Source organism: Sturnira hondurensis, unplaced genomic scaffold, assembly GCF_014824575.4.
Source record: "Sturnira hondurensis isolate 20B ecotype Veracruz unplaced genomic scaffold, ASM1482457v3 Scaffold0019910, whole genome shotgun sequence".
NCBI lineage: Eukaryota > Metazoa > Chordata > Mammalia > Chiroptera > Phyllostomidae > Sturnira > Sturnira hondurensis.
The window spans coordinates 1,828,491-1,850,589 of NW_028092541.1; the positions used below are offsets into that span (position 1 = coordinate 1,828,491).

Here is a 22,099-nt window from a genome sequence, read left to right on the forward strand (position 1 = left end):
AACACAAATAAGGAAAGTTTAACATTTGTGGATATAAAAGTGAAGTACTTTATCAATGGCTAGTAAGTGCTATGACAACAGTTATCAGTCAGTCCTTGGCAAATAACCGTATTTTGGTTATTCACATTTGTTTTTTAAATTAAGTACACATTGCGTACATTTCTTAGAATTCTGCTATTGAACTGATAATCAAAAATAATAAATAGAAAAAGTAATAAAGATAAAATTAACTTTAAATGTTTCTTTACATGCCTTCAATGAGTTCCTGAGTAAATATTAAGTTATGAGTAAATGCAAAGTTATATGCAATATTCAATCAATTTTAAATGGTTTTAATTATAGATATAAAATCATAATAACCTGCTATCTCTTATCTTGATACCTGTAAACTACTCCACATATTAAGTAATTATACTAACATGATTATAGTCATCCAAAGAACAGTGACTGATTTAAAGAGTATCTTGGCAAGTGGGAGAGAAGATGCCTCTGAACACTTCCCAGGCCCTGCACAGCCGTAAGATAATATATGCCACTGTGCTCCATTTCTAAAATGTCAAATTGGGAGGTGTCCATGGCTGATATTTGTCAAACTGTTGAGTGTATATAGTTTATGGACTAAACACACAACTTAAAAACACAAAGCATATGAAACAAATGCTCTTTAAAATCAAGTTTTGCCAAAATGAATCAGCTTAGAATATTTTCAGTGTACAATTGATAGAAGAAGCAACAGCAAAATTAGTAAGAAAGAGAGAAAAGTGAAAATAGCATTTAAGAGTATAATAAATCATTTAATGTAATAACATTTTCTTTAATTTTCTTGTTTAATTTTTAGAATTATGACCTTAGAAATACTCATATCTATGCATTTAATTTCCATTTTTATTAAATACAATTTGTTAAAATATTTTAAAAGAACTTATCTTCCATATCAAACACACAGCTATTATTCAAAGAGCTCTGATTACCCACCTAATTTCTTCCTTAATTTCTTTGATTTCATTTTCTGTGCTCTCTTCAGCATTTGTTGAGCAGTAGATATATCCTTAAAGCCCCTATTAAAAGATGGAATTTAATGAAGGCAAAACATCTGGACTATATTTATAAATGCCTGTACATATAAACATAGATATCTGAATTATATTATATAAGACAAATTTGGATTTCTAGTTCAGAATCTATAATTTAGAGATACATAGCTCCTTAAAAACTAAGAGAGATATTCTTGAAATCTTAAAAAAATATCTGTTCTGGACATTTAAATGTCTTTCATTTTAAAAGTCTCCTAATATTTTAGTGTAACATAGACCACATACCATTCTTCTGAAATTTTTTCCTCTTTTACAGATTTTAGCAAACTCTCTCTGCTGGCTTTCGATTCAGCTGTCCAGGATAAAGTTCTATCTTCTGATCTAGCAATGGAAAAAACCCACACACAACTGAATCAAGACAAGTAGATCAGCACTTTTTAAAACTACAAGCTATTTATGTTGTCGCAAACTTGAAAATAAAATCCATTTAAGTTACAGAAAAGCTTTATCTTGAAAAGCAATAAATGTCTGCCATTAATTTAAAATGTTTACATTTCAATTACTTGAAGCATATTTCAATACTTTTGTCGAAAGAAATGAGGCACTGGAATTTTTATTCTAATCCTTATCTCAACCTATATAGTGGAATTTAAGAGCCTACTTATTTACAACAATTAATTACATTATTTTACTGACACTTAAGATTTGTAGTTGCTTCAATGAATCCACCTTATTTTTATTACACTGAAAAGTCCACAAAATAATTATATTTTTACCTTAAATGTTCTTCCATCTTTTAAACAAGTAAAGTTGCTCCTATTTTCATTATTTTTCTACTTTTGTGAGTAGTATAATATTCTTCATAAGTATGTCATTCATGGGTTAATCCCCTAAAGAGTAATTCAACTTACCTGTCATTAAACTGCGTGTGTTCCGATGAAAACAAATTTTCTTTCTCATTATATAGCCATGCTTGAGCTGGATGAGTTGGTAAATTAGATGAAGTATCATCATAGTTTAAGGTTCCAGAGAACTTATCAGGAAAAAATGTACATAAATATAAAATAAATTGAAAAAGTCTAGCATTTATATTGCATTATTTTACATGCATAGAGCAAGTAGTCTCCTAAAGGAAACATATAAAAATTGAAATTATAATAAAATTAAATTTATGGAATACAGATATAAATAGCCTTTGTTGTAGTGATGAAGAATATGCTTTTTGGTATAGTTTGCATATACAAAATGATTAATTGCAGAGTTCTTAAAAAATCTCAGGAAACAAAAACTTCAAAGATTATCAAATAAATAACAGATATTGCAGTCCATTGACCTCTGACTGAGAATCTTCAGCTGTTGCCCTCTTAATGCATATTTTTATATTTTTAAAGTGCTTTCAACTAGTGATTTTTAGTCTACTGCCAAATATGCAGCTGAACTGTATCATTTTTTTGCTACTGTGAAATAAAGTGTTGAAAGAAATCCAAAATAAAGAAAAAAAATAGGAGCAAATGAAAGAAAAGCTACATGAATAATTACATCTAGGGATGGGGAGGAAGTCAGAGGCTTCTAAAAGTAATTGTTTTTCAAGTCAATAAATTGTATTATTAATCACTGCAAAATAGCACAACCTTAAGAAATGAACACAGATGGAGCACTAAGAAGTTTCCATGACATGTTACCTTTGGCCAGTGCTGCCGCTCTGGGAGAAGTTGTGTTTGTGAAGGGAAGCAGGCGGAATCGAAAGCTAGCCATTCTTTCTCTAAGGCAGCCTGCACAAATAATAACATGAATGTACATAATTTAGTTTGCATAACTTTTACAAAGAGTCCTTAAGTTGTATTACATGCTACCAAATTTGAGAAAGTATATAGAATTTCTATTTATTGGAAAATGTGCTACTTACTACTGTGAGATGTTATATATCTATTTAATGCAACCATTTTAAAAAGTGGGATAAGAATTTTTTATCCCCAGTAAAATAAAGTGAGAACTCTAGTATTCAGTGCTCAAAAAATAAGAGGTACAGATTTTTCAGAATATTTAACTGTCTGATAACTATAAGACGACTCTAGATGTAACTAGGGGAAATAATCTATTAGGTCTTTATAATGTAATTTATATTAGCTTCCATTAAACCTCACTATTGAAAGTGTATGGTATTTTATCACATTAGTATCAGTTTTTCTACAAACACTATAAGATATATTCACCAAATATTTTTACAAAACTTCACAAATTTTCTGAATGGGTTGTAAAATAATTTTATGGCAACATGGTTCCTGATATTATATTCTCTAATTTAAATGTTTGAATGAAAATCTGTATTTAAATTTTGCAACAATCCCATTTCATATCCCTTCACTCTTTATCTTAGAACATATTTATTTATGTGATTTACAGATTTACTTTATCTTTCTTTATAACAGAACTCTACTAGTTATGTTAGTATGTATAATTTAAGATGTAATTACCTAAATTTTATTTGCTTGAATGATCTAATACAATATAAAATAAACTTCCATGGTTCTATAATGTATTTTTTGAATCTGTATGAAAAAGGATGATCGAATTACCAGTAAATTTGTTTCTGAAAAGGTTCTAAAATGATCAAACATATTTATGATTTAAAAACTAGAATGACTATATTCTGTGAAGATTTAAATGAAATTTTCCATTTATACAATTACAATGGTTTTTGAGCATTGGGAAGGGAAGTCTAAGTCATCCTGACTACAGGATAGCAGTGCAATGACAGACTTTTATTTCCATAGCATTTGGACCTAGGAAACAATCAAATTCATATTATTTGTGTATCTATAAAAATAGTACACCCCTACTTAGTTGTTAGGTGCATTGTCCAATTTCTTCTAGACAGACATTATATATATCTCAGTTATATACCTGTTATTTCTGGCTTAATAATGCTACTTGATGCAAAGTAAAAACAAGTTTCAGAGCTTAGATTTTTTAATTCCTTCTTTTGAATGACACATAAAGAAAAATCCAGATCTATCTCAGGAGAGAGCAAGGGCTAAATCATATCAGCTACGATCAAGATAACAGAGCAGGAAGCACCAGGAACCTGTTTCCCAACTTGGACAACAACTGCAGTGGCAGAATCTGTCTGATGCAGCTATTCTGAAACTCTGGAGTCTACTGAAGGCTTGTAACTTCTAGGGGAAGATTTGGATGGCAAATTGAGGTTAATTTTGGTCAATTTCAGCTCTTACCACAGTAGCAGCTATCTGTCTTCCACTCCCCACCCTCTAGGCAGGCAGCTGTTCAAGTGTTTGTGGAGCAGCCTGTGCGCAGCTTGTAGGAGTCAGGGCAGACAATGAGGACTCTGTCCTCCACATATTGGGGATCTATGCCCTCATCGCTGACTGTGGCTTCTGATCACAGAGGTGCAAAGAGCCTTTGTTGTTGCACACGCTCTATTGTTGTCAGCCCCTGCTCTACCAGCTAAGTGATTTCCAGGGGGCTTAAATGGTTGGTGTCCTTCTTCCAGGTCCTTCATTTTTCTCCTTTTCCTCTTTTAGGATCCCGACATCAAGGCATATATTATTCAATAATATTTTCTAGAAGCATAAAGCATTAATACAAAATGCTAAAGAAACTTTTAATAATTATATAATCGTAACCAAATAATGTTACCAAGACTAATGATTTATATGAGTTCAAATTTATTAATATAAAGTATTTTTGGCAGTACCTAGTACGTTGAGGGAAAAAAATCTGAAAATGTCTGGAGGAATTGGCCAATATTGTAAATATACTATTTTAAAAAATGTATATTAATATATCATGCTTACCACTGGCTATTTATACAAATGCCAGTTATTGCTTAAGAATGCCTTCTGTCCAGATATTTTTTAACTTATAAGTGAGGATCTGGAAATATTTCTAGCTACTATTACACTATTATCAAATATGTTTTAAAAATGAACTTGAATTTAGATAAATCTGCAACTGCATGGTCAAAATTGAGAATCTGATAAATGTATTTGACTTTCATCACAGAAGAAATCGGTATTTTATAATCCAACTTTGAGAGACTAAATATAAAGCTATCGGAAAGAGGGACTGCAAGTAACTCAATGTTTATTTGTATATTAATATGCAAAGTTATTCGTGCCACCCAGTGTAAACCTTTTATTTGACGCACCACACTAGGATCAGACTTGTCTGGACTGGCAGGTCAGTTGGAGTTGAACAGGGCCTAGAAATTCTAAAAGCCATGCATGACCTACTTGATTATCCCACCCCTTGGACTCCCCCTACCTGCCCCTCTACTTCCCCCTTCTTCTGCCCAAGTTGATTCTTGTTAACCCCCCAAAATTCTTTTGATACTCTTTGATAACTTTTCTATCATCTCAAAATCCTTACAGTTTGGAAACCTAGCTCATTCTGAATCCTAAATCCCACTTTCTAAACTCTCTCCTTCATCAACATTTGAAAAGCATAGTTACTCATATGGTTGGAGATTATTACTGTTACATATTCTATAGATGCTTCTTTTCACTAAACCAAATACGTTACTTTCCTTTTGCCTTTTCCTTTGCCTATAAACTTAGGCTTTGTTTGTTTTTTTTCCCCTCAATGCACCATAACACGAAAAACTCTAAAGGGAATCTGAGACAGGGATCAAACATGGGCTCCAGAGCTGAATGTTGCCTCACTTAATGCATGTTGCCTCCTTCTCAAATATTCATGTACACTTACTGAATTTGACTTTGGTCTGAGATAAAAAAGCAAATCCAAATTTGACAGTGGTTGCTTTTTAATTTTTTGTATTAATGATATATTAGTTTTCCTCATGTTCTCTGGTTTAGGGACTCATAACTTTATTGGTTCTTTATATTTTGGCTTCTAAAGAGTATGTGTAAAAGAGAAATATTCTGTTAAACTAAGTCAATAACTAGAAATACCAACTAAAACTCACTTAACAACTTAAAAGGTACAAAATTAAAGTGCCAACACATACATGACCATGCCACATCAGATCTAGCACACCTTTTATTTTAGATATCTATTATATTGGTTATATATATTTCATGAAAAAATGACTAAAATTCCCCACACAAGAGATTGAGATCTAGGCTCATTAAAACTTCTGCTAAAATAATTCTTTTAAAAGGGTGATACATTGTGACTCAAGGACCAAGAAAATTGTCCTTGTTCATCATTGTTTCAGCAGTATGAGTATTATGTAATAGGTGTTTAATGTTGAGACACAATTCTCCATGAGTTTCCCACATTTCTGCATGTTTTATGACAGCTTTGCCCACCGAGACTATCTTTTTAAGGAGCTTTGTATAGCCTGGGAAGAGGAGACAGTGTTTCACCCTATCTTACAAGACACTAACTCAGCATTACCCAGACCCCCAGGGTGTGGGACACATGGATCCAAATGATGGGGTTTGGGTATGGTTCACAATGGAGGAAGGAGCTTAAGTTGTCTCTTGGGTGGGGCTGTTTAGGTCAATTCAATGGATTTAGTGTAAGCACCTCTACTAGGTGATGTCCAAAGCTTTCCCTGTATAGATAGATGATATCCTGTTGGCTGTATGTAAATTATATCTCAATTTTAAAAATCCTTAGTTTCAATGGTCCAGATTATGGTAAGTATTGTCACATATAACTGCATTCAGGAGCTGGCTGATAAATCTGAACAAAATTTTGGAGCTTACATTCTGAGGCCTGTTTTCCAAGTAGTTTCTTGGGACTTTATGTGGAAAATGTACAACACTCAGTCTCTCCAGTAGCCAAGGAAAAACTCTGGTTTCTTCAGCCCATTTCCCACACAAAGAAAGGAAGCCCAACATTGTATTGGACCCTTTCAGTAATGGAGATGATACAAATCTCTGTGGCTGATGATTTGGCCAATTGGAACCTCTGGCCTCTACCCAGAGACATCCCTGTGGTTTTGGATGCAGCCTTTCTAATGCAGATACCAGATATACATTCTGTTCCTGATGCAAAGCTACCAATGCATGCCGTACTTGTGATTTCTGAAAAATGTACCTATTTGTTCTGTGGTAGAGGAGGTCCCATCCTGTGGATCTTTGCCTCTGCCTCCTCTGGAAAACCTGATTATACACATTGCACCTTCAATGCCTTACCATTGTTTATCTCTTTTTGGATTGTCTATTGGCTGACTTTGGCCTTATAACTGCAGCCCTTGAAAGTTCTTTGCACAATTTTTCACTGGAGCCTGACAGTTTTACGCATTTTATCACAACAGCTACTCAACAATGAGCTAGCTAATAGTCTGACTCTACAAGTCTCATTTCCTTCTGTCCACACCAAATAAAGTCACTTGATCAGTTAACTGGGAATCAGAAAGTGATCAACTGCTACAGCTACTTCCTGAGTAATGATTAGAAAAAAATGTATGGAAGGTAATAAAGACATATTTTGACAAGTCAGGATTCTTTCCTGATCCTTCCTGCATGAGGCACATATTTATTTTCTACAATAGCAAGACCCAGGCTAGCATAATTAACATAATTTCATGGTGAGGCCTAGCCAAAGGGGGTTTACAATAAGTTTTATAGTTAAGTTTATAAAAATGCACTTGTTCCTCTTGTTCCCTACCCGTCTAGAAAAAAGGTCTAGGCGTGAGTGGAGAATGATTAGAAAAAAGGTAAGTTGTAGCTAAATGAAATGGAACACTCTAATTCTTTGAAGAGATGGATGGAGAACAACCTCTAGGTACCACTGAAGCTAATACCTTAGGTTCTGAGAGGTATAGGAAAGGAAGAGACATTAATGGCCTTTTGTCCTTCAGAACTAACCCCAAAGCCTGCATCCACAAGAAAAATTCCCCCAAAACTGTAATAACTTTTAATTTAACTCATTTCTGGGTCTGTCATCACTTTCTAGGAGATTGTGGAACAGAATTTGATAGTCATTTCCCTTAAGTTTACTGAGAAGTCTACCATGACAACAGGGGACATGAGAGCAGGAACAGAGCACAAATCTTGCAACTCCCATGTAAATCGTCTCTGAATGTTGCCTCCACCCCCATTCTTAACCATGCCATTGGCCAGACATATCCCACTTGGAAGGTGTCTGGTTCATCAATCATCTTCAAATGTTTACGGAAACAGCACTATGACCTGGAAAGCAGGTCAGTCAGACACAACTCGCTGGCCTGGGTTGTTTTTGATGGCATGATTTCATTAAACTTCTTCCCCAAGAGCCAAGAAGGAGTCAGTAATATCTGATACTACAGGTGTCCCCGGATTAAAGCCTCAAGTCTACTTGGAAGGTAAATTCTGAAACATAAGCGTAAATCCACCTTAGCTACTAACCTTAATTAAATGCAATAGTTTTAGTCCTAGCCTCTGTCAGATTATTCTGAGCAGCCACTGGGGTGCATACTTACAGAAAAATCTGTCATGTAGAAAAAAGGGTAGATATTGTTGGAGACAATTTCCACTGGCCTCTAACAGTTATGCACGTTATATGGTAGTTTTTGTTCTGGACTCTCTTCTGAAAGATATCAATATAGCTACCAGCCTTGAAAGATGAAGATAGTCTTTTAGTGTTTCCCTCTGGGCCAGAAGTCAAAATTTGGTTTTGATATAATAAAGATAATGACATTCTCTGGAGCATAGAATGGGCAGGTTTGCTAACATTCCTTTATAAAGGGATGCGGTTTCGTGGGCTCAGGATTCCTAGGAGAGAAATTCTTCAGATTCCTCCCTGTGGAACTTGGGGGCCAAGGTTAATAGATATGAACATGAAACTCCCACTGCCTGATGTGACAAGTAATAAATATCTCGTATCTTCTGCGAGTACCCATGAATGTGTAGCAGCTTACATCGTTTAACTGCATACAGGATAAAAAGCCCATAGCTCTCCTAGCTTTTGGTACTTCAGAAATTATGGTACACCACGCTTAATAAAACTAAAGCAAACTGACTCCTGGTTATTAGTGTCCCCTTGGTTAATTATTTGTTAAATGCAATCCCAGTTCAGAGAGGCAACAAACCAATATAAAAATTTCATGGCAGATTGACACAAACGTTTTCATCCTGGCTAGTTTATTAATTTTTAAAAAATCTTTTAACAGCAATTATAATATTACTACAAATACCCAAATATATTTCTGACGTCATCTGAACTTCAGTCCATTTTATATCTGTTTACATGCCTATCCCGCCCCAAGTATGACGCCTGCCGTATTGTAAGCATTCAGTATTTTTGTTGGCTGGAAGGGGAAAAATAAGTTTGAATGCATGTTATATGATGACACTGTGATAAGTTTTAAAGAAAGGAGAAATATGAACTTAATCCAAAAACAACTATTTTTATTACCTAAATAAGTGATAAAAAGGAAAGTCCTGGTTAAATAAGTCTTATACTTCTAAACAGAAAAGTTTAAATAAAGAAATAGAAAGTACAGGGACACTCTGGTAATTTGGTCATGCCATCTGAAGTTGTAAGATTAATTTTAAAACAAAGTGGCGGCAATTAAAAAAGGGTCAAAAATGTCAAAGGAAGGCAAAGCAAAAATACCTTTCTAATTGTACGTGGCTTTAATTTTTAGCTTTACTAAACTATAATCTCAGCACTGCAAATAAATTCATCCATTTAAAACAAAAACCTTTAACCTCCTTACTGAAATCCTATAAAACATTCTATCACATTTGAAATAAAATTCAAAGTTGCTGACATTATAACCTAGGCTTTATGTGGACTAACCTTTGGCCATTTTGTTTGTTTTTCCATTACTAATCATTTCTACCTATTGTTAATTTTCAATGACTTTAATATACCAAGGAAGTTCCTGTTTCAAGACTTCCATACTTGTCTTATACTTAGCCCAGAGAAGTATTACCCGATAGCTATTCTTTTACTTTATTTTCATATCTATATTATAATGTTATATCTCATTCAGGTCTTCCCTGATCTTCCAATCAGATTTATGCTCTATCCCTAACCCTTTCTTATTTTTACAGTAATTTTCAATATCTTATAGTGTGCTGTATAGTTATATATTTATTCACTGTCTGTCATCTTGGGTTAAATATAAGCTCTGTGAGGTCAGGATTTGCTCTCTCTTGTTTATTGTGGTAAAAACAATGCCTGAAACATTTAAGATAATCATTGATTTGAAATATTCATTTACAAATATTTTGTTCTGTTTTATCTTTGATTAGAATTAAGATCCTCCTGAAAACATCTATAAATATCATTTTTTTTAAAAGCACTCAAGAGCAATAAAGCACTCAGAAGTTACAGAAACAAGATCCCAGAGAGTAGGGTTGCACACTGATGTAAATTGCTGATGTAAACTCTGTATTTCTCTCCATTTTCCTTCAGGGAAATTCCAATTCTATTAACAGAAAAGAGAAGCCAAACAGAAACCTGAGGCTGGCTGGTAGCAGTTTCACTGGGATGAAGAGACAGAGGTCGATGTGCAGGGATGCCAAGACAGAACTGAAGGACCGAGATCCCCAGAAGTAGGGAACCACAGAAATGTGAGCTCAGTCATGCATAAAATTTTCCTTCGTGCCTTTGCCAATTCAGAGCAGTGCATGGGTAGGAGGGCGACCCAGATCAAAGTGCAATGGCAGCAGTGGATGCTAAGAAGCTAAAAAGACATTTGGTCTGTTACTTGATGCTTTCTTGAAAGGAAACAGAATTCAGAGAGAAAAAAACGGGAAGGTAACCTGGTAAACATTTCACTTTCAGTTGAGACATCACATTGGCTCAACATTAAGAGAAACCAGAAATACACCAGCCCTAACAAGGCTTGAAAATAAGCCTCAAAAGGATCTCTGCCTATATAGTATCTGCCTGACAGAATAAAATTAAAGCCTTTTTAAGGAAAGAAACCATTTCCCAGAGTCCTTACACTTTTAAATATATTTTGATACTTAACCAAAATTCAATGCTAAGAAAGAGAACAGGCTGACTCAAAATATAAGAGATAATCAATGAAAACAAATGCAAAAGTGATCCTGATGTTTCAGTTAACCGAGAAAGCTTTAAAAGTACCATATTATTACTATGTTCAAATTATACATAGAAAATGATAGAAAACATCAACAAATAACTGGAGTTTATAATAAATAGCCAAGTAGAAGTTCCAAACTAAAAATTGGGATAAAATAAAGAATTCAATCGATAGGTGAAAAAAATTTAGATAACTCAGTAGAAATCCTTAGTGGCCTATAAAATAGGTCAGTAGAAAATGTTCAAATTAAAATGAAAAAGCAAAAAAGAATGATTGTTAAAAGAGTCTGAGAGACACATGTCAACAATGTGAAATTCTAACATGCTTTTGGAGCCAATTTACCTTATAGAAGAGTGATGATAAAGATGTAATATTTGAAATAAATCTGTCTAAGCAATTTTCCAAACTGATGAAAGACATCAACCACAGACTCAAGAAGTCAAGAAGAAGAAGAAGAAGAAGAAGAAGTCATCTGACTTCCCCCATTCCAAGCAGAGAAAATTACACTCACCATGAAAAACAAAAACAAGAAATGAACCTTAAAAGTAGTCTGGGACTGGGAGTGGGAAGACAATATCTTCAAAAGAGAAAAAATAAGATTTATTACTGACTTTTTAACAGAATCAATAGAAGCCAGAAGCTAATAAAATTACAAAGTAAAAGAAATATCAACACATTCAGAAAAGGCTTTTGACAAAATCCAGCATCTATTTATGATAAAAACTCTCAGCAAAGTAGGAACTGAAGGCACATATCTCAATGTAATAAAAATCATATATGACAAATTCACAGCTAATATCATACTCAATGTGGAAAAACCAAACGCATTTCTGTTAAGATGTTATGAGAGACAGATGCCCAGGGTTACTATTCTTATTCAACATGATACTGGAAGTCCTAGGCACACGATCAGACAGGAAGAAAAAATAAAAGGCATCCAGATTGGAAAGGAAGAAGTAAAACGGTCATTATTTGCAGGTGACATGATATAATACACAGAGGATCCTAAAGATTCCACCAACTAACTATCATACTAGAATTGATCAATTAATTCAGTAAAGTAGCAGGATACAAAATGAACATTCAGAAATCAGTTTCATTTTTATGCACCATTACTGAGCTATCAGAAAGGAAAACAAAAAAATCTCATTTACAATTGCATCCAAAAATACCTAGGAATAAATTTAATCAAGGAGATGAAAAACCTGTACACAATCAAGGAGATGAAAAATATGACACTGAAGAAACTGAAGATACAAATAAATACAAGTATATATCATACTCACGGATAGGAAGAATTAACATTGTTAAAATGTCTATACTGCCCAAAGCAATCTATAGATTCAATGCAATTCCTATCAAGATCATATTTCATAGAACTAGAACAAATAATCCAATAATCCATTTATATGGAAGCATAAAAAATCCTAGATAGCCACAGTACTCGAGAAAAAAGAACAAAGTTGAAGGAATCATACTACCTGATATAACTATACTGGAAGGCCACAGTAATCAAAATAGCATGGTATTAGAATAAAAATACACATACAAATCAGTGGAACAGAATATGCCTTTTTAGTTAAATTAATATTTGACAGGGGAGGCAAGAACATATAATGGGGTAAAAATAGTATATTCAACAAATGGTGATGGGGAAAGTGGACAAATACAGGTAAAAAAGAATCAAACTAGACTACCTTCTTATACCATATACAAGAATAAACTCAAAATGAATTAAATGCTTAAATGTAAGATTCAATACCAAAGAAATCCTAAAAAAATACATAGGCAGTAAAATTTCAGATACTTAGTAATATTTTTTTCTGATATATCTCTTCTGGCAAGGGAAACACAAGAAAAAAATAAACAAATGAACTGCATAAAGCAAAAAGGTTTACACACAAAGGAAATCATCAACAAAATTTTAACAAATCACACTGAATGGGGAAACATATTTACCAATGATACATCTGATAAGGGGTAAACATCCAAAATTTATAAAGATTGGTACAACTCATAAAAACAAAATCCAATTTAGCTCTGGCTGGCATAGCTCAGTAAATTAAGTGCAGGCCTGAGAACCAAAGGATCACAGGTTTTTGTTTTTTTTAAATATATTTTATTGATTATACCATTACAGTTGTTCTATTCCCCCCCCTTCATTCCCCTCCACCCGCACACTCCCTCCCCCACCCTTCTCCCCCCCTTAGTTTATAACCACGTGTCTCAAGTTCTTTAGATTCTGTATTTCCCCCACTATTCTCGCCCTCCTCCCTATCTATTTTCTACCTACTGTCTATGCTATTTTCTGTGCCTTCTCCCCCCTTCTCCTCCTCCCACTACCCTGTTGCTAACCCTCCATGTGTTCTTCATTTCTATGGTTCCACTCCTGATCTAGCTGTCCTCTTGGTTTCCTTTTGTTTTAGGTGTGGTTGTTAATAACTGTGAGTTTGCTGTCCTTTCACTGTTCATATTTTTCATCTTCTTTTTCTTATATAAGTCCCTTTAGCATTTCATATAATAAGGGCTTGGTGATGATGAACTCCTTGAACTTGACCTTATCTGAGAAGCACTTTATCTGTCCTTCCATTCTAAATGAAAGTTTTGCTGGATAAAGCAATCTTGGCTGTAGGTCTTTGGATTTCATGACTTGGAATACTTCTTTCCAGCCCCTTCTTGCCTGTAAGGTCTCTTTTGAGAAATCCGCTGACAGTCTGATGGGTACTCCTTTGTAGGTGACTGTCCCCTTATCCCTTGCTGCTTCTAGGATTCTCTCCTTCATTTTGGTCTTGGCTAATGTAATTATGATGTGCCTTGGTGTGTTCCTTCTTGGGTCCAACTTCTTTGGCACTCTCTGAGCTTCCTGGATTTCCTGGAAGTCTATTTCCTTTGCCAGACTGGGGAAGTTCTCCTTTATTATTTGTTCAAATAAGTTTTCCACTCGTGGCTGTTTCTTTCCCCCTTCTGGTACCCCTATAATCCGGATGTTGGAATGTTTAAAGATGTCCTGGAGGTTCCTAAGCCTCTCCTCATTTTTTTGAATTCTCATTTCTTCATTCCTTTCTGGTCGGATGTTTTGTTCTTCCTTCTGGTCCATTCCATTGATTTGAGTCCCAGTTTCCTTTCCATCACTATTGGTTTCCTGGACATCTCCCTTCATTTCAATTAGTTTAGCCTTCATATGTTTGTCTAATTTGTGACTATAATCAACCAGTTCTGTGAGCATCCTGATAAACAGTGTCTTGAATTGTGCTTCTGAGAGGCTGGCAATTTCTTGGTCGCTTAGAGTTATTGGCTCTGGGACTTTGAGTTCTTCTTGTGCCATCTTTTGGGCTGTTCATGCCTGTTACATAGCAGGATCAGAGCCCTAAGGTGTTCACTAGAGCAGGGCAACTTAGTCGCTGGGTTGTGACGTTGTATGTGGGGGTGCGGTCAAAAAGGAACTATGGCGTCCCATCTGCCGCCGCGGCCCCCACTGGCGCCGCAGCCACCACAGTCACCGGGCCCACACGTTTCATTCCACTGCACTTGAGTGTGCCACCACCATCAGCCCTCCACCACTGGGTTCGCCCCCTGGGGCCTGCTCGGTCCGTCTCACTGTGCGCGAATGTGCGACTGCGGTCATTCTGCCCCACACCCCGACTGGTTCCGGGCTGTCTGCGCGCCTAGGTCGGGGGATCTGTCCTGACTGACCCTGCTCTGCTGCTGGCTCCATCCCTCACCGTCCCTGTTGAACGGTTCGTAGTTGTCGGACTTCCGTATAATTCAATTTTCTGGTCTTTGGGTGTGTCTTTGTTCTCCAAACCTTTGTTGTATTCAAACTTGGCTGTAGGAGAAGGCACAGTGTTTCCACCTATGCCTCCATCTTGGCGGAAGTCCAGGATCACAGTTCTATTCCCAGTCAGGGCACATGCCTGGGTTGCAGGCCAGTTCCAGGCAGGGGACGCAGGAGAGGCAACCATACATTGATATTTCTTTCCCTCTCTCCTTCCCTTCCCCTTAAAGATAAATAAATAAAATCTTTTTAAAAATCCAATTTAAAAAATGGACAAAGGAGTTGAATAGACATTTTTTTAAAGAGGCTGTATGGATGGTCAATAGACATGTGAAAAAATGTTAACATCACTAACCATCAGAGAAAGGCAGATTAAAACCACAATGAAATATCACCTCACACCTGCCAGAATGGCTGTTGTTGATAAATCAACAAACAAATTTGGCAAGAATGTTTAAAAAAGGAAACCCTTATACACTGCTGGTGAGAATGCAGATTGGTATAAACACTGTGAAAAACAGAACAGAGGAGTCTCAAACACTTAAAACTGGAACTATATTATGACTCAGCTGCCACTTCTGGGTATATATTTGAAGAAACTCAAAACACTAATTTGAAAGAATATATGTAGAGCCCTGGATGGTGTAGCTCAGTGGATTGAGTGAGGGCCTGCAAACCACATGATCACAGTTCAATTCCCAGTTAGGGCACATGTCTGGGTTGCAGGCCAGTTCCCAGCAGGGGACTCACGAGAGGCAACCATACATTGATACTTCTTTCCTTCTCTCCTTCCCCTCCTCTCTAAAGATAAATAAATAAAAATTTTTAAAAAGAATAGATGTATCCCTATGTTTATATACACATATATGTGTGTATGTGTATACATATATACATATATAGAGAGAGAGGAGAGGAGGGGAGGGGAAGGGAGAATAGGGGAGGAGAAGGGAGGGGGGGAGGAGAAGGGAAGGGGAGGAGAGGGAAGGGGAGGGGAGGGGAGGGGAGGGAGCCTATCCAGAAAAAATCCAGCCATTGTTAATGTAACAAGAATTTGCATGGCATCAGTGTAACCCAGTGGCCACAAAGAGTAGACTGCAATGTACAAGTATAGACAATGATGACTTTACTGTGCTAATCACTGAGGGTAGTAGAGCCATTGAATATGTACCGTATGGCCATTGCATTCAAAATGACTGAGTGAGTAGAGCAACAAATCTGCATCATATTTTGCATTAAGTTTGCACATTACTCTGTGGAAACTATTTGAATGATTCAGAAGGGCACAACTATGGGCAACTGGTGATTGGTATCTTCATCATGACAATGCAAAAATCACAAATCACATTTCATGCAGAGTTTTGGGTAAGACATCAAATTACCCAGGTACTTCACCCCCAACCCCTACCCTACACAACCCAGATTTGGTGCCCAGCAACTTCTGGCTTTTCCCAAAACTAAAATCACCTTTGAAAGGGAAGAGATCTCAGACCATCAATGAGATTCATAAAAATATGATGGGGCAGCTGATGGTCACTGGGAGAACTGTGTGAGGTCCCAAAGTGCCTACTTTGAAGGGGACTGAGGTGTTATTGTCCTATGTACAATGTTTCTTGTATCTTGTATCCTCTTCAATAAATGTCCCTATTTTTCACATTATTATGGATGGATACCTTCTGGCCAGACTAATAGTAGATAGATAGATACATAGATAGATACATAGATAGATAGATAGATAGACAGACAGACAGATAGATAGAATATATACACACATACTGTTTGTTACTTGGCCATAAAATAGAACAGAATCCTACCATTCTTGACAGCATGGATAGCCCTATAGGGCATTATGCTAATTGAGATAAGTCAGCCAGAGAAAGAAAAATACCATACAACTTCACTTATATGTGAAATCTAAAGAAAAATATAGATGAACAAAGAAAGCATAAACAAGCTTACAGCTACTACAAACAAGCTGATGGTTACCAGAGGGGAGGGGAGGTAGGGGACAGGCTGAAAAAGATGAGGAGATTGAAAAGTAAAATTGGTATTATGAAATAGTCGTGGGGATGTAAAGTGTAGCATAGAAATATAGTCAGCAATATTGTAATAATTATGTATGGCCAGTTGGGTACTAGAAATATCAGGAGGAAACACTTGGTAAAATACATGATTATCTAACCACTATTCTGTACACCTGAAATGAATACAAAATAATATGGAATGTAAACTTAATGTGAAAAATAAAAACAAAGTAAAAAATTTTTTTCAAGCAATCAAAAACTGACCTGAACTAAAACATATACTAAAGAAAGTTCTTCAGGCAAAGGAAAATGATACCAGATAGAAGCATTTTAATGTAAGAGGAGTCAAGTGCATGGAAAAATATAACCACAAAGTAACAGGCTAATATAAGAGGAAAGGGGGAAAAACAAAAATACACAGTTAATGCAAAAAAAGGCAAAAGAAAAACAAAACAAATTGGGCAAATAGAAAACAAATAGAAAGATAGTAATAAAAGCCTAATCATACTTTTAATTAAAATAGTCTGAATACACCAATTAAAAGAAAAATGAATGTCAGGGTGAAATATAAAAATTAGCAAAACCCAATTATATATTCTTGCAAGAGTCAACTTTAAATATAAAGCACAGAAATGTTCCATGAGAACAGTTAGAAAGATATAAATTATAAAATTGTAAAGCAAAAAAAGTATTGTAGTTTTGAAAATATCAGAGGAAGTGGCCATTAGTTCAGTTGAAAAGGGAAACTAAGGTTAAAGAGGAAAATTTTATTATGATAAAAAGGTCAATAATACAATGACTGAACTATTCTAAATGCTTATGCTCTGATAACATAGTCTCACAGTATGAGATAAAATTTTACAGAACTAATAACTGATTTAGAGAAACCCACTATTGAAATTCATTCTTCTGTCAATAACTGACAGAATCCCCCCACTGCAACCACTAACAATAGAGAAGATTTTAAAAACATAATTAATAAACATGAAGTATTTAAGATTTTAGTATATATTTAACATCTGCAAATGTACATTTCTTTCCAATGTATGTGGAATGTTTCCCCAGATAGATTTTGTGCTGAGACAAAATGTTAGGAATATCATCAATCTTAGCTCAAACTCTTCCAGAAAATAAAAACAGAGGAAACACTTTTTGAACCAAATATATAAAGCCAACATAAACTTCACACGAAAATCTGAATTGAGTTTTATAAGAAAGAAAATTTACAGGCAAGTTTCTTCTGGCATATGAATGTAAAAGACCTAAACAAAATATTAGCATATGATAGAGATCTATAAAAAGATAATCCATTATAATTAACATAGTTTATTCTATAATACAAGGTTTAATGTTCAAAACATGAATGTTATATACATTAAAAGTATTTGATAAATTCCAAACCATAAAAAGAATCACTATGATCATGATCATCAAATCAGCCTTTGGAAAGGTAAGAAGATGCTAAGGAAGGTAACTTCCTTAATTAAATATAGAGTTTCTGCAAGAACCTATATTAAAAAACACTTTATTTAGTGATGGTATACTGAAAGCTTTCACCCTGAGATAAAGAGCTAGAAAAAGATGTCTGCTCCTATTCTACATATTACTGGTGATAGGAGTCAGGACAATAAGAGAAGAAAAACAAATGCAAGGCCTAAGGATTATAAAAAAGGAAATAAAAACTGTCATTCTGAGATGACATGATTGTATACACAGAATATTCAAAAGACTTGAGAGATAAACTACTAAAATTTATACAGTATTTCAACACAGTGACTAAATACAATGTTAATATGCAAAAATAAATATAATATCAAAAAACATCAAACACCTAGGAAAAAATTTTAACCAAAAATGTGCAAACCACTACAGAGCATTGTAGACAAATATCTTAAATGGCCTAAATAAATGATGGGATAGCCTGTGTTCATAGATTTAAAAATGCAATATTCCAAAAAATATCAAGTCTCCCAAATTGATTTATAGATTAATTTCACTGCAATCTCAGATAGAATTCTAATATTTACTAAGAAAATTGACAGGGTGATTCTAAAATTTGTACAGAAACGAAATGGGTCAATACAGCAGTATCAGGTTTGTCTGGTTTTTTTTTTAAGAACAAAGTTGGAGCTCTTATAAGCCTATCAAACCTTATTATAAATTATAGAGCAATTTTTGTATTTATTAAGGATAAACAACATAACACTTAAAAATATTAAGAGAACCTACATATAATTACCTGAGTTTAGGCAAAGCTTCAACAACAATCAATTATGAAAAGTATAATCTGTACAAGTGGTTTTAAGTCAATGAGATAACCAAATGTATACATGTGGGGAGGGGAATCTTGATCCCTTCCCTACACTACTCACAAAAATTAATTCCAGATGCATCAGAGATTAAAATTCTAAAAGTTAAGATAATAAAGTTTCCAGAATATGATCTAGGAAAAGGCAAAGATTTCTTATATGTTACAACAATTAAAAACTTTTGTTTTTAATTTAAAATTAGAAGCATTCTGTTCATCAAAATGAACCATAAAGAGAATAAAAAAGAAAGCTTCAGAATTTAGAGTCGACATTTGCAAGAACAAACACTGTAGTATTCAGTATATAAAGAACTTGTATAAATCAATAAGAAAAATGTGTATAACCCAACCAAAAAGTATGCAAACACTTGATCATGTCACAAAAGGGAATATCTACATGGCCAGTAAGCATATGAAAAGGTATTAAACATTATTAGTTATGAGAAAAATTCAAATTATATTTTTCTTAGAAAATTCCATACTGTTTTCCATAGTGGTTGTACCAGTCTGCAATCCCACCAACAGTGAACTAGGGTCCCCGTTTCCCCACAACCTCTCCAGCACTTGTTGTTTGTTTCTTTGTTTATGATAGCCATTCTGACTGGTGTTAAGTGGTGTCTCATTGTGGTTTTAATTTGCATCTCTCTGATAGCTAGTGATATTGAGCATCTTTTCATGTGTCTCTGTATCTTCTGTAGGTCCTCCTTGGAGAAATGTCTGTTCAAGTCCTCTGCCCATTTTTTAATCGGGTTGCTTGTCTTCTTTGAGTGGAGTCAAGTGAGTTCTTTGTATATTTTGGAGATTAATGGACGTGCCTTTTGACCCAGCAATTCCACTCTTAGGAGTATATCCTAAGAATCCTGAAACGCCAGTCTAAAAGAACCTATGCACCCCAATGTTCATAGCAGCACAATTCACGATAGCCAAGAGTTGGAAGCAACCTAGATGCCCATCAGTCAATGACTGGATCACAAAACTATGGTACATTTACACAATGGAATTCTATGCCGCAGAAAGGAAGAAGGAACTACTACCCTTTGCAACATCATGGATGGAACTGGAAAGCATTATGCTGAGCGAAATAAGCCAGGTGGTGAAAGACAAATATCATATGATCTCACCGTTAACAGGATTCTAAACAAACCAAACAAGCAAGCAAAATACGACCAATGACACTCAAATATGGAACAGGCTGACAGGGTCCAGAGGGGAGAGGGGAGAGAATCATAGGGGAAAAGGGAATGGACTCACATGAACAAGTATAAAGGACACATGGACAATAACTAAGGGTGGGGGGCAGAAAGGGGAGGGAGGCGGGGAGCATGGGGCGGGGGGTGGGCAGGGTTGGGAATATAAGACAGAAACCTGTACGTGAACAAGAATTAAATAAAAATTATATTTAAAAATAAAAAAAATAAAATAAAATAATAAAAATTTGAAAAAAAAAAGAAAAATTCAAATTATAACACGATACCACAGCAAATCTACTGCAGTAGTGGGAAAGACATGAAAATATAGTGTTGGTGAGGAGAGAGCCACACTAAATCTCTCATATCTGCTTATTGAGCTGTAATTCAATACAATGACTTTGAAATACTGTTAAGCACCATCTACTAAACACAGGTAAACACTATGATCAAGAAATTCCATTCCTAAAAGAAATGTGAATATGCATATCCAAAGACATGTATAAGAATGCCTATAGTATCTTTAGTCATGATAGACAATACTTGAAATAATCCAACAATAAATAATCTACCAAGAGTAGAACAGACTTTTAAAAAGTGGTATATTCAAATAATGGATAAATAAGTGGTAAAATGGCTTTTATACAGCTGCACTCAACCACATAGTTAAATTTCACAGACATAATATCATGGGGGAAAAAAGTACAGACAGTGTGATTCCACTTACAGGAAGTTCAAAAATAGAGTGTTAACTACCTAGAGAAGAGGGAGCAAAATGTGCAAAGCTACGGCTGTAAAATGCAACGCTCTATGCAGTAAAAGTGTACTCATTTCGGTTGGAGCATATGGAAGCCCCAGGGAAAAGTGGTGAATATGTCTGAATAGCTTGCTACCTTTTTGTGAAATATGTAATTAACAATTTAAGGAGGTTATTCTCATATTTCTAGGCAACAGGAATTATGAAAGGTTGTTAAACAGGGCATATATAAGGTCACAGTAATATTCGCAACATGTGAATCTGGGTGAAGAATATCCAGAAACTCTTGTAAATATTCTATGACCATGTCTATACAATATACAAGCTTGTTGGATAAATGAAGATGTTAACAATTTAAAATACTTTTTCAAATGTTACTTGAAAAATCTGTAACAGTTTTTAGAAGATAAAAACCTTAGAAATGTGTTTAGTTCCAAAATAAGTATACTCAAAACATTGTGAGATCAATGAGATCAATATTTATATAAGTTGGTACTTACTTCATCAAATGTGAAATCCTCTAAATCTATTTCTTCATATTCTTCTTCAGATTCTTCATTCTTAATAGCCTCTAGAGCTGTTGTCAGTTTCTTTCGCAAAAGAAATCCCTTCCAAACCGCCTAAACAAAAATTTAAAGCATGTTATACAAGGTTATAGATCAAACTCCAAACCAGATTCTCTGTATTATCCTATTAGGAAGATAAAACATCTTAGACCTTAGTTTAATGGCTCAGTAATCTGTTTTTTGAACTTTATGTGACACTTAAAACTGCAAGATAAATTAAATAACTGCATGTGTCTAAAGTTTTGAATCTCAGGAGACTTTCCTTGTGGTCAGCAGAAAAGAATCTTTAAAACTCCCTCAACAGCACATGTAGGTCAACCAATCAATTATCTGATAATTCCTCCAGGACCCATTCTAAACTAAGAACAAAGAGGTACAAAGAAAAACCAATTTTGCTAATTTTTAAATGATTATGTATAATATAAACTAACACACATTTAGGGGAATTTCACCATATATAAATGGCCATATTAGTGAA

The 22,099-nt window shown here is 34.9% G+C and overlaps 1 protein-coding gene across 5 annotated transcripts in view; it reads right to left on the minus strand.

Moving 5' to 3' along the window:
- Window positions 1-22,099, minus strand: part of LRRIQ1 (leucine rich repeats and IQ motif containing 1) — a 230,067-nt gene that overhangs the window by 95,132 nt on the left and 112,836 nt on the right. For all 5 annotated transcript variants that reach the window (XM_037028441.1, XM_037028438.1, XM_037028437.1 and 2 more), the window contains exons 18-22: window positions 21,556-21,675; window positions 2,717-2,806; window positions 1,946-2,067; window positions 1,320-1,415; window positions 976-1,058 (exon numbers count right to left, since the gene is read on the minus strand). In XM_037028441.1, coding sequence (XP_036884336.1) covers window positions 976-1,058; window positions 1,320-1,415; window positions 1,946-2,067; window positions 2,717-2,806; window positions 21,556-21,675 — 511 coding nt within the window. The remainder of the gene's footprint in view (window positions 1-975; window positions 1,059-1,319; window positions 1,416-1,945; window positions 2,068-2,716; window positions 2,807-21,555; window positions 21,676-22,099) is intronic.